The sequence below is a fragment of the Lolium rigidum genome, chromosome 4, assembly GCF_022539505.1.
Source record: "Lolium rigidum isolate FL_2022 chromosome 4, APGP_CSIRO_Lrig_0.1, whole genome shotgun sequence".
NCBI lineage: Eukaryota > Viridiplantae > Streptophyta > Magnoliopsida > Poales > Poaceae > Lolium > Lolium rigidum.
In genome coordinates, this window is record NC_061511.1 from 275,863,436 (window position 1) to 275,881,102 (window position 17,667).

The 17,667-nt window shown below is 51.0% G+C and overlaps 1 protein-coding gene across 1 annotated transcript; it reads left to right on the forward strand.

Moving 5' to 3' along the window:
- The first annotated feature begins 388 nt into the window (after nt 1-388).
- On the forward strand, nt 389-7,105 carry LOC124705316 (xylan glycosyltransferase MUCI21-like). Its single transcript, XM_047237057.1, has 4 exons — nt 389-608; nt 705-830; nt 958-1,575; nt 5,983-7,105. The coding sequence occupies exons 1-4, from the start codon at nt 389-391 to the stop codon at nt 6,669-6,671; spliced, it is 1,653 nt and encodes a 550-aa protein (XP_047093013.1). The 3' UTR covers nt 6,672-7,105.
- Nucleotides 7,106-17,667: the final 10,562 nt, after the last annotated feature.

Here is a 17,667-nt window from a genome sequence, read left to right on the forward strand (position 1 = left end):
TTAGCGAGCGAGTGAGCGTCATCAAACACCCTGTTCCCCCTTGTCCTCCATGTGATTCCAAAGTGCTCTGCATTCTCTATTCATTGCCTCACCCTCACCCTCCTCCATGATCGTCAGGAGCTATTACTCCTCCTAGCTCCCCTCCCATCCCCTTCGTCTCCGGCAGCAAAACCCCCTTCGCTGTACATACCCTCCTGCTCCGCCCAATTCGTCCACCAACTGTCCGGCGTCCAGCCCAGCTCCGCGGTCGCGCGCGTGGGGGTGCCGTGCCTGGCACGAAGAGGAGGCGGCGAGCGGCGGCTCGTGGGGTGCAGGGTGCGCCGGAGTATGCGGCGGTGAGAGCGCGCTGAGGAGCAGAGAGCTTGCTACCCAGCAAGAGGGAGAGAGGATGCAGCAGCCGCAGCATCACCACCACCACAAGCCCAAGCCCGCCCTCTCCGGGAGCCTGTCGTGGATCCGGAGGTCCCCGCCGCCGTCCCCGCCGCACAAGAAGCCCTGGGGCGCCGGCAGGGGCCGCCTCGTGCCGCTGCTGGTGCTCACGCTCTACAGCCTCTTCACCGTGCTCCGCATCCCCAGCTCCAGCCTCGTCGTCAACACCGCCGATTCAGGTGCGCGCGCCCTCCCTACTGAAATTTCCTCCCCTCGCTTTCGCCGCCCGCGGCCCCCTGAATTGAATGCTGGATTAATGACGAGCTGTTCGACAGAGCGCGTGGAGCGGCGCGACGATGTGGAGGCGTTCAAGACCCACCTGCCGTCCAACCAGAACGGGCTCGAAGCCCGCCAGGAGACGCGCTCGCCGGCGTCGCTCCCCTGCTCAGCCTTCATCAGCGGTGAGTAGTAGTATTCAGATAGGCCGGCGCGTGCTTGCTTGCTGGCTTAGCTTAGCTAACGGATTTTCCTGGTTGGACTTCTGACTAATTGGGGAAGAATGCTAATGCCGAATTGGTTGCGCTGCAGGCGAGGCTGGCGGAGGAGAGTCGTCGTCTGAAGAAGGCGTGCTGTGCTGCGACCGTAGCCACTACCGGAGCGACGTGTGCTACCTCCGGGGCGACGCGCGCACGGACCCGTCCACCTCCTCCATCCTCCTCTACGACGCGCCCCGCGGCGCCGCGCCGGAGAAGGTGCGGCCCTACACGCGCAAGTTCGAGGACAGCATCATGCGCACCATCGACGAGGTCACCATCCTGCCCGTCGCCGACGACTCCGCCAACGGCACCTCCACCTCCACCAACAGCCGCGACAGCCTTCGGCGGCGGTGCGACGTGCGGCACCCGCCGGGCGTGGCGGCGGTGGTGTTCTCGACGGGCGGGTACACGGGCAACGTGTACCACGAGTTCAGCGACGGCCTCATCCCGCTCTTCGTCACCTCGCAGCGCTTCCAAGGCGAGGTGGTCTTCGTGGTGCTCGAGTACCACTACTGGTGGCTCGGCCGCTACGGCGCCATCCTGGAGAGGCTGACAAACTACAAGATCGTCGACTTCCGCTACGACCGCCGCGTCCACTGCTTCGACGAGATGATCGTGGGGCTACGCATCCACGGGGAGCTCGTCGTCGACCCAAAGCTCATGCCCAACGGTACGCCCCCAATTCCGATTCCTGTATTTCCAGTTCCCCATCCGCTGCTGCGATTTCTGACCACATCGCCATCCCGACCATGCCGCCGTGCCCCCATCCATCGCGCTGCGACGTCGATTTCCGATTGTTAGTTAGGAATGTCCATTCCCTGGCATTCGATTCCGGTGTGCTTTTCCGTTAGCACTTCGTGATCATCCATCTTGTGCTTCTTAATCTTAATCGCGAGGCAGCGTCGGTCAGCGCCACCACCGGCTTGGTCCGGTTGCTTGAGGAGGGGAAAAGTAGTGGCGAGGAGCAAAAAGGCGCGTGAGAAATCGTGCGCTTGGTGGTCGAGATCCGTGCCAATTCCGGTCGGATAAATCATTCTCCCCTACTACGCATCGAGGCATCGTGCTTAGCTTAGCCTCTGTTGGTTAATTACCCCATGTCGGAACCACCTGCCATTTTTACCTGTCGTCACTGTACCTACACGCTGGGTAGGCGATAGATTGCGGGTGACGCATCCGTGGTCAGCGAAAACGACGGCGGCTGCTGATGATCGGTCGGTGGGTCGGCGCTCGCTTCGCCTCGCCTCGCCTCGCCTGGCGACGACATCCCACACGGACCGTACTACAGGCGCGTCGGCGCACGCACAACTGACATTCCGGTGGTAACGGTAAACGGCATGTGCTCATCTAGGAGCAGGCCATGGCTTTTGTGCTGGGAGGAAAAAAGTATAGAAGCATACGCGAGAGGTACAAGGAGCACGGAGAATCTGGCGGCGATGATGAGCGCGAGATTATTTTACGGCAAACGGGCAGGCAAAAGTGGGCTTTGGCGAAAGCGGAAAAGCGCACGGGATGAGCGAGCGGCGGACGGATGGGTGCTCCCGTCGCCGTCACCGCCCGGCGGGAGCGTGCCTCTGCCCCTGCCGTTTTCGTCTAGCCAGGAACGTCATCATCCACCGGTAAAATATGAGTCCATTTATTACCACGGGACAACCTGCCGTTTCTTGCAGATAGGGGACAAGAAAACGAGAGTGCTTGTTGATTTGGTAAATACACAGGAGTTCACAGGCAGTGGTAACTGTAGCGCGTTGCAAGTCCGGAAGCGGCTCTGCTGCACTGGCGTTGATGAGAGCAGAAGGACCTTAATTAATGGGTTTTATTTATGAATCAAATCTTTGGTGAGATTTGTACGATTATTTATGGGACTGGAAATCGCAGTAGGAGGGCTCCACGGAGGCCTAGAACCTACCTCCACGCTCGGCTGCTGCTCTGCGCAGTCCAATTAATCTGGCCGACGCCGGAGTAGCAGTACCACCGTAACGTGCTGGTTCATTTACAGCCGCCGCATAATTGTGGCCTCCATGTACCGGCCGGTACGCTCCCAGGACAGCATCAGTACCGCTGCTAACCTCCCGCTGTACTCCTCGTCCTAAACCACACTATTGCAGCACGGTGCCTGCGCAGGCCGTAATAGTAAATTAGGTGCGTGTCAGGGAACGGAATTGGAGATGGATGGATGCTCACGCAGTCACGCGCGTTAGAATATTACCGATCGGGCATGTAGGTATGTAGGGGCGAGGCGTGCCTGCGCAAATAAGAATTACCTCATGCATGTCGGGGCCATGGATCCGTACTTCCCTTGATACAGAAAATAACAACCCGATCGGCTAGGTTGGTGAGGTGCGGTGCTCGTGTTTCCAAATAGAACTAGGTGTGTTGGTGTGTCTCTTGGCACACAAAATGTGCAACGGCCAGGGGCATTGGTCACCCGATCGCGCTGGTGCGTCATGAATTTTTCTTTCTACGCCCACATGCGCTGCCCTGGTTTGGGTAGTACGTACCCTGTATATACGGCTTCCTGTCCTGTAGCGACGAGGTGGAGCAGCATGAGGCACGCGAGCCCGGTACAGAACCAAGGGCACCTGCTTCGTTTGTCATAATCCCGGCCCCGTGTGGCTGACGATTACAGTCCTTTGCCTAATTGTGAAAGTGTTCATGGCTGACAGTGGCCCTTAGAGATGACCGTCAGCGGGAGATGTTGGTGCTGGCAGTACCGCTCACTAGCACATACATATAGCGACCGTGTTTTGTCCGTGCCTGACAGTGGTGTTTAGCTCGCGATAGGATACACGCCGAGATGCTAGCTAGCGATAAGCATATGGATTGGGGCGGGTTTGAGTTTGACTAGGACATGTAGGGACTGGGACGACCCTAGTGCTAAGCCTAATCTGGCGTCAGTGGATTAGTTGTTCTTGGCATGCTCGGACCGGATGCGCATCAGCATCCATCGGCAGGTACGGCATTGCTGTCGATCATTCGCATGGAGCAAAAGCGTCAAGACATGCAACTTTGGTTTTATATTTTGACATCCGTCGATCGTGATGTGTTATATATGTGCATAGTGTGTGCGCGGTTTTGCTAAGCTGGGACCATGTGCGTGCGCGAGAGGAGGAGAAAAGCAGGGGCGGTTGGGTTGTGGTTAGTTATCCAGACCAACACCCAAACGGCCTCGTGCTCCGTCATCCTTCCTCGCTAACTTTTCGGCCAAGCTAGTTGTGTGTGGTTCGATCATGGCTCATGGGTGGGCGCGCGATGATGTCTCTACTTGATCTGGTACCGTACTCTACGGCGGTGACGTCGGGAAGTGCCTAGTTAGGTCGTGTGGACCTCTCCTTTGCGTGCCTCTCGCTGGCGAGTGGGCCAGGACGTACAAGTACATGGCAACTGTCAATTGCTAACGACTGCCGCATCATGTAGCCATTCCGTGCTGCTTTGCTGTACCTCTACTCAGTAGCGTCGAGACGAAGATGAGCTTTCCTGTTAGTACAAATTGCACAACCCGTGTACACAAGTACTAGAACGCAGCATGAGCTTTTCCTTCCTGGACGCGCCCTAATGGTAAATCAGGCAGACCGGCAATCTAGCTGAGGATTTAGTACGCCACCTGCTCCGTTAATGGAGCAGTTTGTTGTGGTTTTAAGGAATTCACCAAGTTATCCTGGTGTCGGTCGTGGGCAAAAATGGATGGTTGGTAGCTAATCCAAAGCTCTTGTTTTCCTCTGCGAGACTGATCTATCCCAATCTGAAGAAAAGAAATGCCCAATTGCTAGCGTGAGTTCTTTAACCACTCCTAAAGTAGTCTAAAAACGCAAAGTGGAATGAGCGAAAGCAGACGATCCATGTGATGATGTGGTCGGCCTCAAGTTTGGGAAAAAAATTAAACGAATTTTGTAACTTTGAAACCCGAGACAAAGGTGCCAGATTTTGACCGGGGGGCAAATCCATGGAACTCTTTAATGAATGGAGTACTAGTAAAAGGGAAACCATGCGATTAAAAGGGAAAAGAAGACACGATAAGGATGAGACTAGGCTAGTAGGGAGGAGTAATTCAGGAAATAGCATTGGCTGACAACTTGTGTGTGTCGGTGGGTTAATAGGGACACATGGTGTTACTAGTGGAACGGAGTAGTGCTAGCTAGCTGAGGGTACTAGAGTAAACCATGTGATTGCTTGACTTGTTCTGCTAGGTAAAATCAGCATCCAAAATACCGGCTCCACCGAGTAAACAGTAACAGAGTTGACATTTTTTTCTCTCTAGATATAATGTAGCGGTGTTGACCGGGAGCGCACGATCGCGGCTACCAGCCTCACGGCTCGGTTCTTGGAGCAGCACCACCTTGAATAATTGATGCATCACAGATTCACAGCTGGGCTGGCCAATTACATGTGGCTCCGGTATGCGCCCCGTCGTGCGCCGGAGGCTACCAACGCACGCAAAGGAGTATAGCTGTGTTCATTTGTCCCAGTTTAATAAAGGCCTAACGACCGAGCAGGTCAATCTCGGGTTGCGACGCGCAGGCGAGTTGGACCATCTCGTAGCTGGATCGGGGAGAGGGGTTGTTGGTGTTCTCCATTGGCTACTGATGAATAATTTCCATTGCCTACCAAAGCAATAGTGTCGTCCTAGGCTAGGCTGGTGATCAATGCGCGAGACAAGCGACGTCTTCCGGCCCGATTGGTCGCTAATTATGGGCATTCATGTCTGGCCACTCACCATTTGGTGGCTGCTCGGAGTGTATACACGGGTAGGAGTATATGCCGACACATATGAACGCTTTGCTAATTTTGCAACTAGGCCTAGAACTGAACACGTCTGAACGTTTACTAATTTTAGAGGGAAATGCGATGTGTCAGTTAGGACATCTGTTCCGAAAAATGTTAATAATTTGGAGCTCAATTGATTGATCTGAGTAGCTACCCACTACTTCAATAGTTCACTGGATCTCATTTTGAAAAAAACTCAGTGAATCAGTGAAACTTGATTCCGAATTCAAGTCCTCATTATCGCAAGCTTTACTCCCTATTTTTTGTCACGAAAATGCAAGTGTTTAACATTTTCGATCTATCCACGTGCTTGCAGGCAAGGGCCTCCAGGACTTCCAGGCGCTGCTCCACCAGGGCTACAGCGGCGGGAAGCCTACGCCGTCATCCTCGTCGGCGCCGGCGGCCCTCCCGCTCGGGCTGCCGTCGCGGCCGTGCGACCACGCCGCCGCCAAGGCCGCCAAGCCCAAGATGCTCATCTTCATCCGGAAGCAGAACCGGGTGATCCTGAACCTGCCGCACGTGGTCACGGCCTGCCGCCGCGCCGGCTTCGCGCCGCACGTCATGAACCTGCGCCGCCAGACGCCGCTGCCCGTTATCCACGCCGCGCTGGCGTCCGCGGACGCCATGGTGGCCGTGCACGGCGCCGCGGTGACGCACTTCCTCTTCATGCGGCCCGGCACCGTTCTCCTCCAGATCGTGCCCGTCGGGCTCGACTGGGCCGCCGAGTCCTTCTACGGCAAGCCCGCGCAGGAGCTCGGGCTCAAGTACATGGAGTACAAGGTGGCGCCCGAGGAGAGCTCCCTGGCCGCCGAGTACGGGGTTAACAGCACCGTCGTGCGCGACCCGTCGGTGATCAGCAGCCAGGGCTGGTGGGAGATGAAGAAGGTATACATGGACCGCCAGAACGTCACCGTCGGCGTCAAGAGGTTCGGCGAGCTGCTCCGGACGGCCAGGCTGCACCTCAGGAACGCCACCGCCTGCGGCAAGGCGGCGGCGTTGAGGTAGGCGTATCTGCAGGGGATGCTTACGCCCCTGCTGGTTAATTAGGTCTTCGTTACTCACAGCTGTCCATTTCCCGGTGTTCTTTTTTTTTTTCTTTTCTTTTCGTTCTGGTTGGAGCTGGGGGTTGGGAGGAGGAAGAGTATAATCGAGCCGTACAAAAGAGGAGATCATGTACATAGAATTGGATTGGTTGGTTGGGATCGCCCCGTGCACAAAGAGTACAATCCTTCAGTTCATGCTGTTGTTAGTAGGAAGAAAAAGGAGTAATAATTTATGCTAGGCCTCTCGTTCGTTTAGTTCATAGAAGCATAGTTTTGTTTTCACCCTTCTCTATATACCTTTCTTTTCATTCTTTGGGTGCCTCTGATGTAAGAACAAACATTCTGTAACAAGTGCAATACTAGAATCCAGGTTGAGATGAGTGCATTCAGCAGCAACACATGAGGAGACGTGGAAATCTAAAGTTACGTTGCACCTTCATTTTTGCATGAAAATAATGATGTGTATTGCGAGATTGCCGCATCGGTTATAACAACCGCCTTTTAAAAATTCCGGCGAAAAAAAAGAAAATTAAGGTGCACCATAAAAAGCTCCCAACGGCCGCCATATCTGCTTGGAAACCTTGGCGCGTTGAAATTTCACACCGTACACTTCCATTTGCCGCCACCTCCCGCCTTCGATTTCGGCGACGTCGAAAAGTCACCCGCCATGTCCATTCCGCACACGTGGGAGCTCGAAGCTCATAGTTCATCGAGATCCCTTCTCGTGGCGGAAGTGCCTAGCTAGCGGCTGCCATGGATGCCGCGCGGAGCTTCGATGCGGCCGCGCCTTCAGGTTAGACGCCCCGATCCGGTTGTGTCGCAGCGCTAGCAGCCGCCCTGATTTGACCGCAGTGCCCTTGTCGGCTATCTGTTCCCTCACATTCTCGGAGGTAAAATTGGCCAGTTCCTAATAGCTCACACCAGTTTGGTGTTCACTCTATCTCTTTTGTGAACCATAATGAGGGTATTAATCACCGTACTTTCACCTACAATCAAGAATGATGGTTGCTCTTGGTTGCATATCCCCTTGATCTTTGGAGTGTTGAGCATATAAAGGGTGTTGTTCAAGATTTTGGTGTTTGTTGCATGGGATGAAGAAGCTAGCTCTTATGGAGCAATTGTTGTCAAGATTCACGCCGTGGCTCTTAAGAACATTCCACATAGTTGTGTGGTCTCAAATGGCAATAACTTTCAAGGGGGGAATCTTGGTGTGTCTCCATTTTCATTCCTAGTCAGCGTCTGATGGGAAATCTACCAACTGATGATAGTTGTTGGACCTTAACCAATATACATGCATCATGTCAAAATGTCAAGCAATTGCTATTCCTATCTTGGTTCCACAATGTTCACATTCCTTGTGATGTTGATTGTCTCATTGTGGGAGATTTTAATCTTATCGGATCTCATATGGATTGAAACAAGCCTACCTTCAGCTGAAGCAATTTAGTAATTTGGGCCTGATCGAAATTCCTTTAAAAGGGCGTAGGTTTACTTAGAGTAATATGCATTCTGCCCCCCTCCTTCAAAGGCTTGATTGGTTTTTAACATCCCTCTCTTGGACAAGTACTTCCTCAAAACCATTGCTTCTCCCCTGGTTATGAAAACTTCTGATCATATCCCCTGTGTAATTTCATTTCAGTCTACAATCCCTAAGGCACAAGTTTTCCGTTTTGAGAATAGATGGTCGGACATGGCAGGCTTTTTTACCTCTGGTGGAGAGGGTTTGGAGTCATTCCATCAACTTTGCTGACCTTACCAAAAGAATCACAGCTAAATTCAAGATCCTTGGAAAAGAAGTAAAGCTTTGGGCTAAACCATTTTCCTCCAGGGTCATTTTGACTAGGCTTCTTCCCTTGACTTGTACTCAGGACTTTCCCATTGTTCAATATGCAGATGATACCTTGATTATCCTTCCATCTGATGAAGGGAAACTGCAGCATTGGAAGGATTTGTTGCTTAGTTATGGGCTTGCTTCTGGTCTCCAGGTCAATTACTCCAAATTTGATCGCCCTTAATGTGTATGTTGCTAGACTTCAGGATCTCCTTGAAGTCCATTAATGTGGATGTTGTTGGACTTTAGGGTCTCCTTGAAACCCTTCACTATCAGTAGCGAAGTCTGCCTTTTTCTTATCTTGGGTTGCCTCTCAGTACCACTAAGCCTATAAAAGAGTTCTTCATGCCCCTCCTGCTTAGTTCTCAAAGGAGACTTTCCTCTTCTTTCATGCACTTGAACTATGGCGATAAGCTCTGACTTGTCAACTCAATAGTTCCATCTCTGCCCACTTTTTATCTGAGTACACTTAAAGTATATCAGTGAGTCCTCAATGAATTTAACAAGTACACGAGACATTTCATTTGGATAAAGAAGGACTTTGATGAAAGAAGTTCATCTCTTGCTTCTTGGAATCTTGTTTATCGTCCAAAAGACCAAGAAGGTTTGGAAGCCATCAACCTTTCTGTGTAGAATGATTATCTTTTGATGAAGCATCTTCATAAATTCTATAATAAGATTGATCTAACTTGGGTTAAGCTTGTTTGGGAGTATTATTTTTTTGCAAGATTTGCCTCCTTTCAAAACTAAAGATGTTTCCTAATTGTGGAGAGATTGCGTTAAAAGACTCTCAAAATTCAAGGGTTTTGCTCATTGCACAGTTAAGTCTAGATCAACCATTCTTCTCTGCTCTGGTCTCTGCACTATCTTCATAATAGCCCGCCTCACCTTTTTCTTTCTCTAAGGATGAAGATATCTCTGTTGCTGATGTACAGGCTCTAGCCCTCCTCCAGGACCAATTTTTACCTGCCTATGTTTGTCGAAGCTCTCGGTGAATTTAATCAATTACAAGGTATGTGTAAGTTGCTGCGAGTGACTTCTGATCCTGATCAGTGGATTGTTTTTTTGGTAGTAAGCTAGTCCTTATGGTGGCTAAGCCTTATAAGCGAAGTATTCCATTATTTATGCAGCTCTCAAGTGGATTTGGAAATCTTGTTGTCAATCGAAACACCAAGTGTTCTTTTGGCTTCTTTTGCACAATCGAGTGAACACTGGGCAGTTGTTACAAAGGAATAATTTTTTTCATGGCCACTTACTCATGTGAGATTTGTAATGGTGCTCATCTTGACTTAAGTAATCACCTCTTCTTCATGTGTCCTTTTTCTATCTGCTGCTGGAATTATATTTATCATGCTTGGCAAGCCCCGATTTTTAATGGAAATAATGCACCTGTTTTTGGATTTAGAGACAGTATTAAGAAGGCCATTAGTCAACTTTTCTCCTTGGAGATTATCATGCTTGTATGTTGGGCAATCTGAACAACTCGAAACAATTTCATTTTCAAGGACATTACTCGAAGCATCTACATGTGTCGTGCCAATTTCAGAATGGAGATTGGTCTCTTATTTGAGAGGGCAAAGAGAAAGAATACTCAGGCTTGAAGCAATGGGACAAATTTGTATAGTGTTTTTTTAGAAACGTAGTACAAACGCAGACGCTCACATACACGCGCATACACTCACCCTATGAACGCACACACCCATACCCTACCCCTATGAGCACCTCCGGAGGATTGAGCCGGCGGACTGGATCTTGAAATTGACGAAGTCACCATAAACGCCTCGCTGTCGACGGAAACATCGCCTCCCACGGAATGAATATTCCAAATTTATGAGACACACAGATATCAAACCTGGGGTTTGAACTCTGGTGGGCTGAGGGTACAACCACCCTTCTAACCACCCAACTTCAGGTTGGTCCTCAAATTTGTATAATGTTATGTTATTCTTTCTTTTCTAGGTGCTTTCCTCTAGCACTTGATGTTTTGTACTCTCAACAAAAGTGAAAATAAATAAATAAATATGCAGGAAAACTTACTGTAGAGCTTAAAAAAAGTTCCAATCACGCAGAGACCACGAGAAGCGGGAGTGAAAACGAGCACCTGATGTCCTAATATCTTCTTCCCAATTAAGCGGGCACAATGGGTTTACCATGCCAAATGGAGAAGGGAAACGCTTGTCTTCCCCCGGGGGAATACTCCTCCGTTCCTCCGCACGCACAGCGTGACGCGTGTCCCTGTGGGCCCTAACCTTATCTCTTCCTCGCCCGTTCTCCTTTTTCCTCTTTCCCTGCACCACACAACTGCATCGGGCAGCTCCGTGCCGGACACCGCCCAGCTCTCGTGCCCGGCGACCCCCTATGGCGCCTCGCTCCGTCCCCACGCGACCTGCTCCGCCGCTGGCGAGCCCCATGGCTTCGCTCATGTCGCCGCCTCCAATTCCAGTCTTCATTCACCTCCGGACATGGCCGAACATGCTCCGCTCGCCTAGCTCCGGCAGCCGACGTCGGGAACCTCTGCAGCGCCTCCCTCTCAACCTCCATATCTGCTCGCGTAGCTCCGACCGACGAGCTCATGGACGGCCTATGCGCCGCTGCCGGGTTCATGGCTGGCCTCCGCGTTGCCGCACGTTGTTGATGTTCCCCGTCAATGCTCCGGGCCTCCATAGCCCGCCTTTCTCTGTTCGGAGCTCGCCCGGAGCTCGCACCGCGCTCAACCCTGGGCTTCCTGCAGCCTACGAGGCGTCGCTCCGACCTCTCCCGTCGTTTCTCTAACTTCCATGGCCAGCGCCCTCGCCATGGAGCTAGCAGCTTGAGTCAGCCATGGCTTCGGAGAGCACCAAACGGGTGCTAGCAAACTCGCTGCTACACACGGCCGGCCGCGTCGCTACACAAGTTCGTCGGCGCTGCTACACACGGCCGGTCGCGCCGCTACAATTGGTATAATATTGTAGCAAACATGTTTCTGGCAAACTTCTCCGGCGAAGTCGGATTTGCTACTTTTGTTCTATATATCGTTGCTACAATTGTTCTGTATTTCTGCTATAAGTTCTCCGGCGAGGTGTCCGGTGAGGTCGGTTTTGCTACAATAGCAAAAAAAAGCTGCTACAATTTTGTGTTTTTTTTGCTACTTTAGCATATATTTTTTGCTACCATGTCTCCGGTGAGGTTTCCGGCGATGACTCCGGCGAGTTCCTGGGTGACATCTCCGGCGAGTTTTTTTGCGAGGTCTTCGATGTGATCGGTTTTGCTACAATACCATAATTGTTTTGCTACAATCGTACAACATGTTTGCTACATCGTCTCCGGCGAGGTCTCCGGCGAGTCTCCGACGAGATCTATGTGTATTTTGGGTGAACCGTGTTTTGCTACAATTGGGTCGATGTTGCTACAAACGAACCGTTTTTTGCTACTTTGGTACATTATAGTAGCAAAAGTGGGATTAAGGTATACTGTGACACGTGTCACGATCTAGACGGTCCAATCGAGCTCATCCAACGGCTGTCCACCCGGGGATTAGAAATCTAATCCCCTGGGGACGCTCAGCAGTCCCCAATGGAGAATTACTGGCAACCGTTGCTCCGGGCCGGGGCAGGCGACAAAAAGCAGGGTGACAGTGACCACGCACTGTTACGGCATGGATCCCAGCATGAATAGGATGGCGCCAGTACCCGTGAATGACAAAAGGAAAAGCAGCAGCGATGGTGAGTTCCCGTCAAAGCGTCTTGTACATCCTTTCTCGGCACGGTCACGGCTCACCGCTCACGGGCAGGAAACCTGCGAGCCACATGCCACGACGGCACCTCGGCCGCGCGTCCAGCCAGAGCCAGGCGTGCATGCGAGACACGCGCCGCCGCGCTGCTGCGGCGGCTCGGGTGTCCGGCAACGGTCGCGCGGTGCGCTATGGACGAGCAGCCAGACGGCCGCCGCAAGTCACTGGAAGGAAGTCCAGAACCGGAGGCAAACACAGTTCATTTCCACCTGGCGCACGGCTGCTCGACGCGAGCCCACGGAAGGAAGAAGCATGGAATGCCATTGGGATTTGGGAGGCCACTCCTGCGCTGTGATGTCCGTTCCTTGCCTTGCCGCAATCGCACATTGCACGGCTGGCCTTGCTGGTGCGGTGCATTTTTTTTTTTTTTTGATAAAGGATGCTTTCATTACTTTTATAAGCAATTACATCCAGCCTCTGCATAGCAGGGATCTGCCGTGCGGCCGTTTATGTTGTCTCAGGTTCGAAAGTGATAAAAACAAAAAACTAGGCGAGATACACATCAAGATGAAACATATAACGCCTAAGAAGTAGGTGGGGCATCTATCAGTGGTATCTATGCTGCCGCCCATGTTGGGAAAAAGTATTCCTCGCACGCGACCTCCAACCGTGTACACCTCCGTAAACGGGTCTCGGTTCTCCACTCGGCGAAGAGGTAACCACGAACGGAGAATACATGTACATCCGTAGATGACCTGCAACAAAGAGCAATTTTTATCATTAAAAATCTTGTCGTTTCTACATAGCCAAAGCGCCCGGATAGCTGCTAGCGCCCCCACCCTAAGAAGCAACTTAAACCTTGAATCAACACCATGGAGCCAATTACCAAATACATTGGCAACACTAGTCGGACGATACGGGGTAGACGCTACTTGGATGACCGACCATATAGATCTCGTGAACTGGCACTTGGAAGAACAAATGCTTGATTGTTTCGTCCTGTTGACAGAAAACACATCGAGTACTTCCATGCCAATTACGCTTAACAAGATTATCTTTGGTGAGGATTACCCTCGACGAAGATACCATCCAAAAATTTAATTTTTAATGGTATCTTCATCTTCCAAATCTTTTTATTATTATCAACTGGTAGATCAGAAAGAAGGATCGCGTTGTAGAAAGATTTCACAGAGAAAGCACCGTTGGCATGAAGGTTCCATCTAAATTCGTCCGGTTCGTCCGATAATTGAATATCCCCGAGCTGGTGCGGTGCATGCCCTCCACTAATGTCTACCGCTGCCACCAACAGCACACCGAGAAGAATAATGCGATAGGGGCAGCAGAACAGAACGGTGCGTGCGTGCTTAGGGCATCTCCAGCGGTGCGAGCATTTTAATGTTCGTGAGCGTCTGTTTGCGTCGCGCTACGGACGCTAAAATGATCGTTTTTGTCCGCGCGTCCGTTTGCGTCTGGGGGCTGTTCCAGCGGGGCGACGTATTTTTTTTTCTTTTTTTCCTCTTCTCCATTTAAACATAGTTTCAAATATTACATTTTGAAACATGATTTTACACAAACTAACACATAGTTTGGAACATGGTTTACACAAACTAACACATAGTTTGAACCATGGTCGACACAAATATAATTTTTTTTTAAAGCCAGTTGTGTTGATTTCCCTATGTTCGCTGCCAAGAAAGAACATTCGAGGGCACAACCAATCACCCAAACTGGAAAATCCAGCGGGAGGAGACGGTGCCCTTGTTGGTTCTACCGAGGAAGAACATCCAGAAACCTCGACTACTGGCTTTGTCTGGCCCGTAGCCAGATTCGCTGCAAAGAAAGAACACTCTAAGTTCTAACTATCGGTGTCCGAGCCGGATTCGCCGGTGTGGTAGTGCCTGCGGCAGGCTGTGTCGTCGAACACCTTGACGATCATCTCGCCGTCTCCCTCGTAGAGGAAGGTGAGCTAGCAGCCGGGCTCGAGCGCGAGGTCACGGGCGAACTTGTCCCACCCCGTGTCAGGTACATATGGCCCTGCCCGTCGAACAAGACCTCCACGGTCCAGCGGCAGAAGTTGCAGCTGGCCTCCCGTAGCTGCAACTGCGCCGGCTCGACGCCGTCGATGAACTCGGCGAACTTGTTCGGGAGTCGCTTGATGCCGAGTGGGTCGTCGTCGATGCGGAGGAGGAACTCGAAGCAGCGCTCCTCCTGCGAGGATGAAGAGGGCGCAGGCGACGGCGAGCGTGGGGCCGTAGCTGCTCCACCACGGCAGCCCCTGCCCCAGCCACGGGGGCGCCCAGGGCCGCGGCCTCGACCGCCTCGCCGGCCACCAGGACCGGCCATGGACTTCCTTGCGGGCCTGGATGCGTCGCAGGAACACCTAGGCGGCGCTACGGTCGAGCTTTGTGGCGGCTAGGGTTTCTTTGGAGGAGTGGATGAGGAAGAAGAACGTGCGCCCCCTTTATATAGGCCGGAGGCATGCGGTGGCCGCGGGACGCGTGGCGTCGCCATTAACGTGGTTGGCGGAGGTGGGCGACCGCTCGGAAGCCGAGGCATCGCCATTAACGTGGCGCAGAGTGCCGAAGCGACGCAGCGGCGCAGTCGCTGGCGCGTTTGAGAAGACGCATCGACGCAGGGTCGCTGCCAAGCGGGCCCGACGAAACGTCCGCCAGACGAGAGCGGACAGTTTCCGCGTCCGCAGAGACGCATCCGAGGCGCATATTTGGGCCAGGTTTGCGTCTCCGCGGATGGCCCGGTCACTTTGCGTCGCCCCGCTGGAGGTGGTGTCAGACGCATTTCCGGTCACGCCGGACGAAAACGGTCGCTCAGCGTCCATTTGCGTCGCGATGCCCTTAGTTAGTAGCCGTGGGTGGGGCCCTGGTCGACACGGATTAGCACTACTGCCCGTTAAAGAACATGGATATCTGATTTTATAATCAGCAGTGGGTGTGACTGTAGTATGCTAGATTAATTCAAGTGGTGATTGGTCGTATTAGAGAAGATTACATTCTTGTGTTTGGATATGTGTTAGTGGGGAATACCGCACTGCGGCACTGATCAGATGTTAGAGCATCTTCAATCTCGTTTCCTGCACGGCGTACGTGGGCTGTTGCATTAGTGGCTGTGTATGGGCAGGGCCGGGCCGGCCAAATTTGGGGCCCTGCGCGAAACTTCAAAATGGGGCCCTATGTCACTAAAAAAAAGACTTCAAAAATTATAACCAATATGCGAGAGTATCTTACATAAAAATTCTATATATTAAGAAACATATCTATTAAACTCCCGGTTGCATAATATTTGTTTGAACAACATCATTAAAAAACATACCTATTAAACTCCTGGCTCAATCTGACTCTAGAATCAGTTTAAGGAACAATAGCAAATACAAGGGTTGAAGAATCAACATCAAGTGACGGATTATCGGAGACCACTTTTGTTTTGTTTTTAACAAACTTGCCAATTGCCCCTCTTTGAGATTGAATCAATTTTTCTTCCTTCTCTTTTTTCTAACGCTTCTAAAAACTGGATTTGGACTTTTCCATGTTGATTTCCACACAAAAAAAAGATGAATAAAAATACAACACAATTGAACGAATTTGGAAATTATGATTAAAAAAACATATAGGGGACGGTAGAGCATCTACTAGAAAAAACTGGACAAGAAAATTGGAAAAGAAATAGGGGAGAGAGGTGAGATGAGGGATGCTGCGAGCGCACGGCCGCACCTGGTGTACTTGATCGCAAGATCGACCGGCAAGGACTCGAAGCAGTGCAGAACTGAAGAGGAGAAGAACTGATTGGTGTTGGGGCCTGCCGCCCGCGTCGCTTCCGCTTCGTCAAGGGAGCCAAGCCATGTAGTTTCTCGATCAATTCCGCTTCGTTGAGGGAGCTGAGCCAGTTTCTGGATCGATCGATTCACGTCGGCCTTGCTGGGCTAGCTCTCTCCCATCGATTGGAAGGCCAAAGTATAGGGCCGGCCCTGAATGTCTTGCGAGAAGAATGGGAATGGATCACTCTATTATTCAAGTAAGTGATGGTAGAAAAAGAGGAATTGTCATGTTCTGGAGAAGAGAGGTAAAGCTGTTTCAGATTTATGCTTGTCCAAATTATATTGATGTCAGAATTGAGGAGGAAACTAATAAGATCTGGAGATTTACTGGGATGTATGGTGAATTTAAGTGGGCGGATAAGTACAAAACTTGGGATAGAATGAGAAATATATATAGCCAAAATAGTCTGCCTTGGCTGGTTATGGGCGACCTGAATGAGATCCTTTATAACCATGAGAAAGATGGTGGACGTGTCCGTCCAGAGCGGTACCGCACAGCTTTTCATACGGCTCTAGAGCAATGTGAATTGGAGGATGTGGGTTTTATTGGTGACCCCTTTACCTGGCATAGAGGGGCTATGAGGGAGAGATTGGATAGAGGTGTGGGCAATCAGATGTGGAGGCAAATGCATGAGAAAGCGGCTGTTATCCATCTCCAATATAATCACTCGGATCATAGGCCACTTTTATTAGATACTTGTTACTATGGGGAGCAAGCCGATGTGCACAGACCGGGTGGTAAACAATTTGAAGCAAAATGGTTCAAGGAAGAATGTTTTCGGGAAGTGGTTCAACAGAAGTGGGAAGAGACGAAGGAGGATCCGATCGACGTGCATGCGCGTCTTCAGGCCATGCATAACGGGCTACATGAATGGGACCATCGGGTGCTAAAAAGCCCAAAAAAGAATCTCCGCCAAGCTCAGCATGAGCTGGATGTTCTGATGAGAGGCCCTCTAAATCCTGCAAATGATCAGAAGAAACAAGAGTTAGCCAACTTGATTGAAAAACTGTTAGAGCAAGAGGAGATGAAATGGAGCCAGCGTGCCCGGGCGAATTGGTTACAGAATGGAGATAAAAATACTTCTTTTTTTCACAATTATGCATCAGCAAGGAAGAAGCGAAATCATATAAAACAATTAAAGGATCCGACAGGTAATATTATTGAAGGGACGGACCTCTTAAATCCAATGATTGTGCAATATTTTTCAAATCTTTTCAGCACGGATTTCCCAGTCATTGATCATGTATTGCTTGAGAAGGTTATTCCAAGAGTTTCGCTGGAAATGAATAATATGCTCACAGCTCCTTTCTCGGCCGAGGATGTAAGAAAGGCGGTGTTCTCCATTGGAGATCTGAAGGCGCCGGGGCCAGATGGGCTTCATGCGATCTTTTATAAAAAGTTTTGGCATCTTATTGGCAATGATATTACTGCTGCTGTTCTCCAGACGATTAATCAGAAGACTATTCCGCAGGGGTGGAATGAAACTATAGTGGTGTTAATCCCAAAAGTGGAGAACCCTGAGGAGATCTCACAATTCCGGCCAATTTCTCTATGTAATGTGGTCTACAAAATTATTTCCAAAATGCTG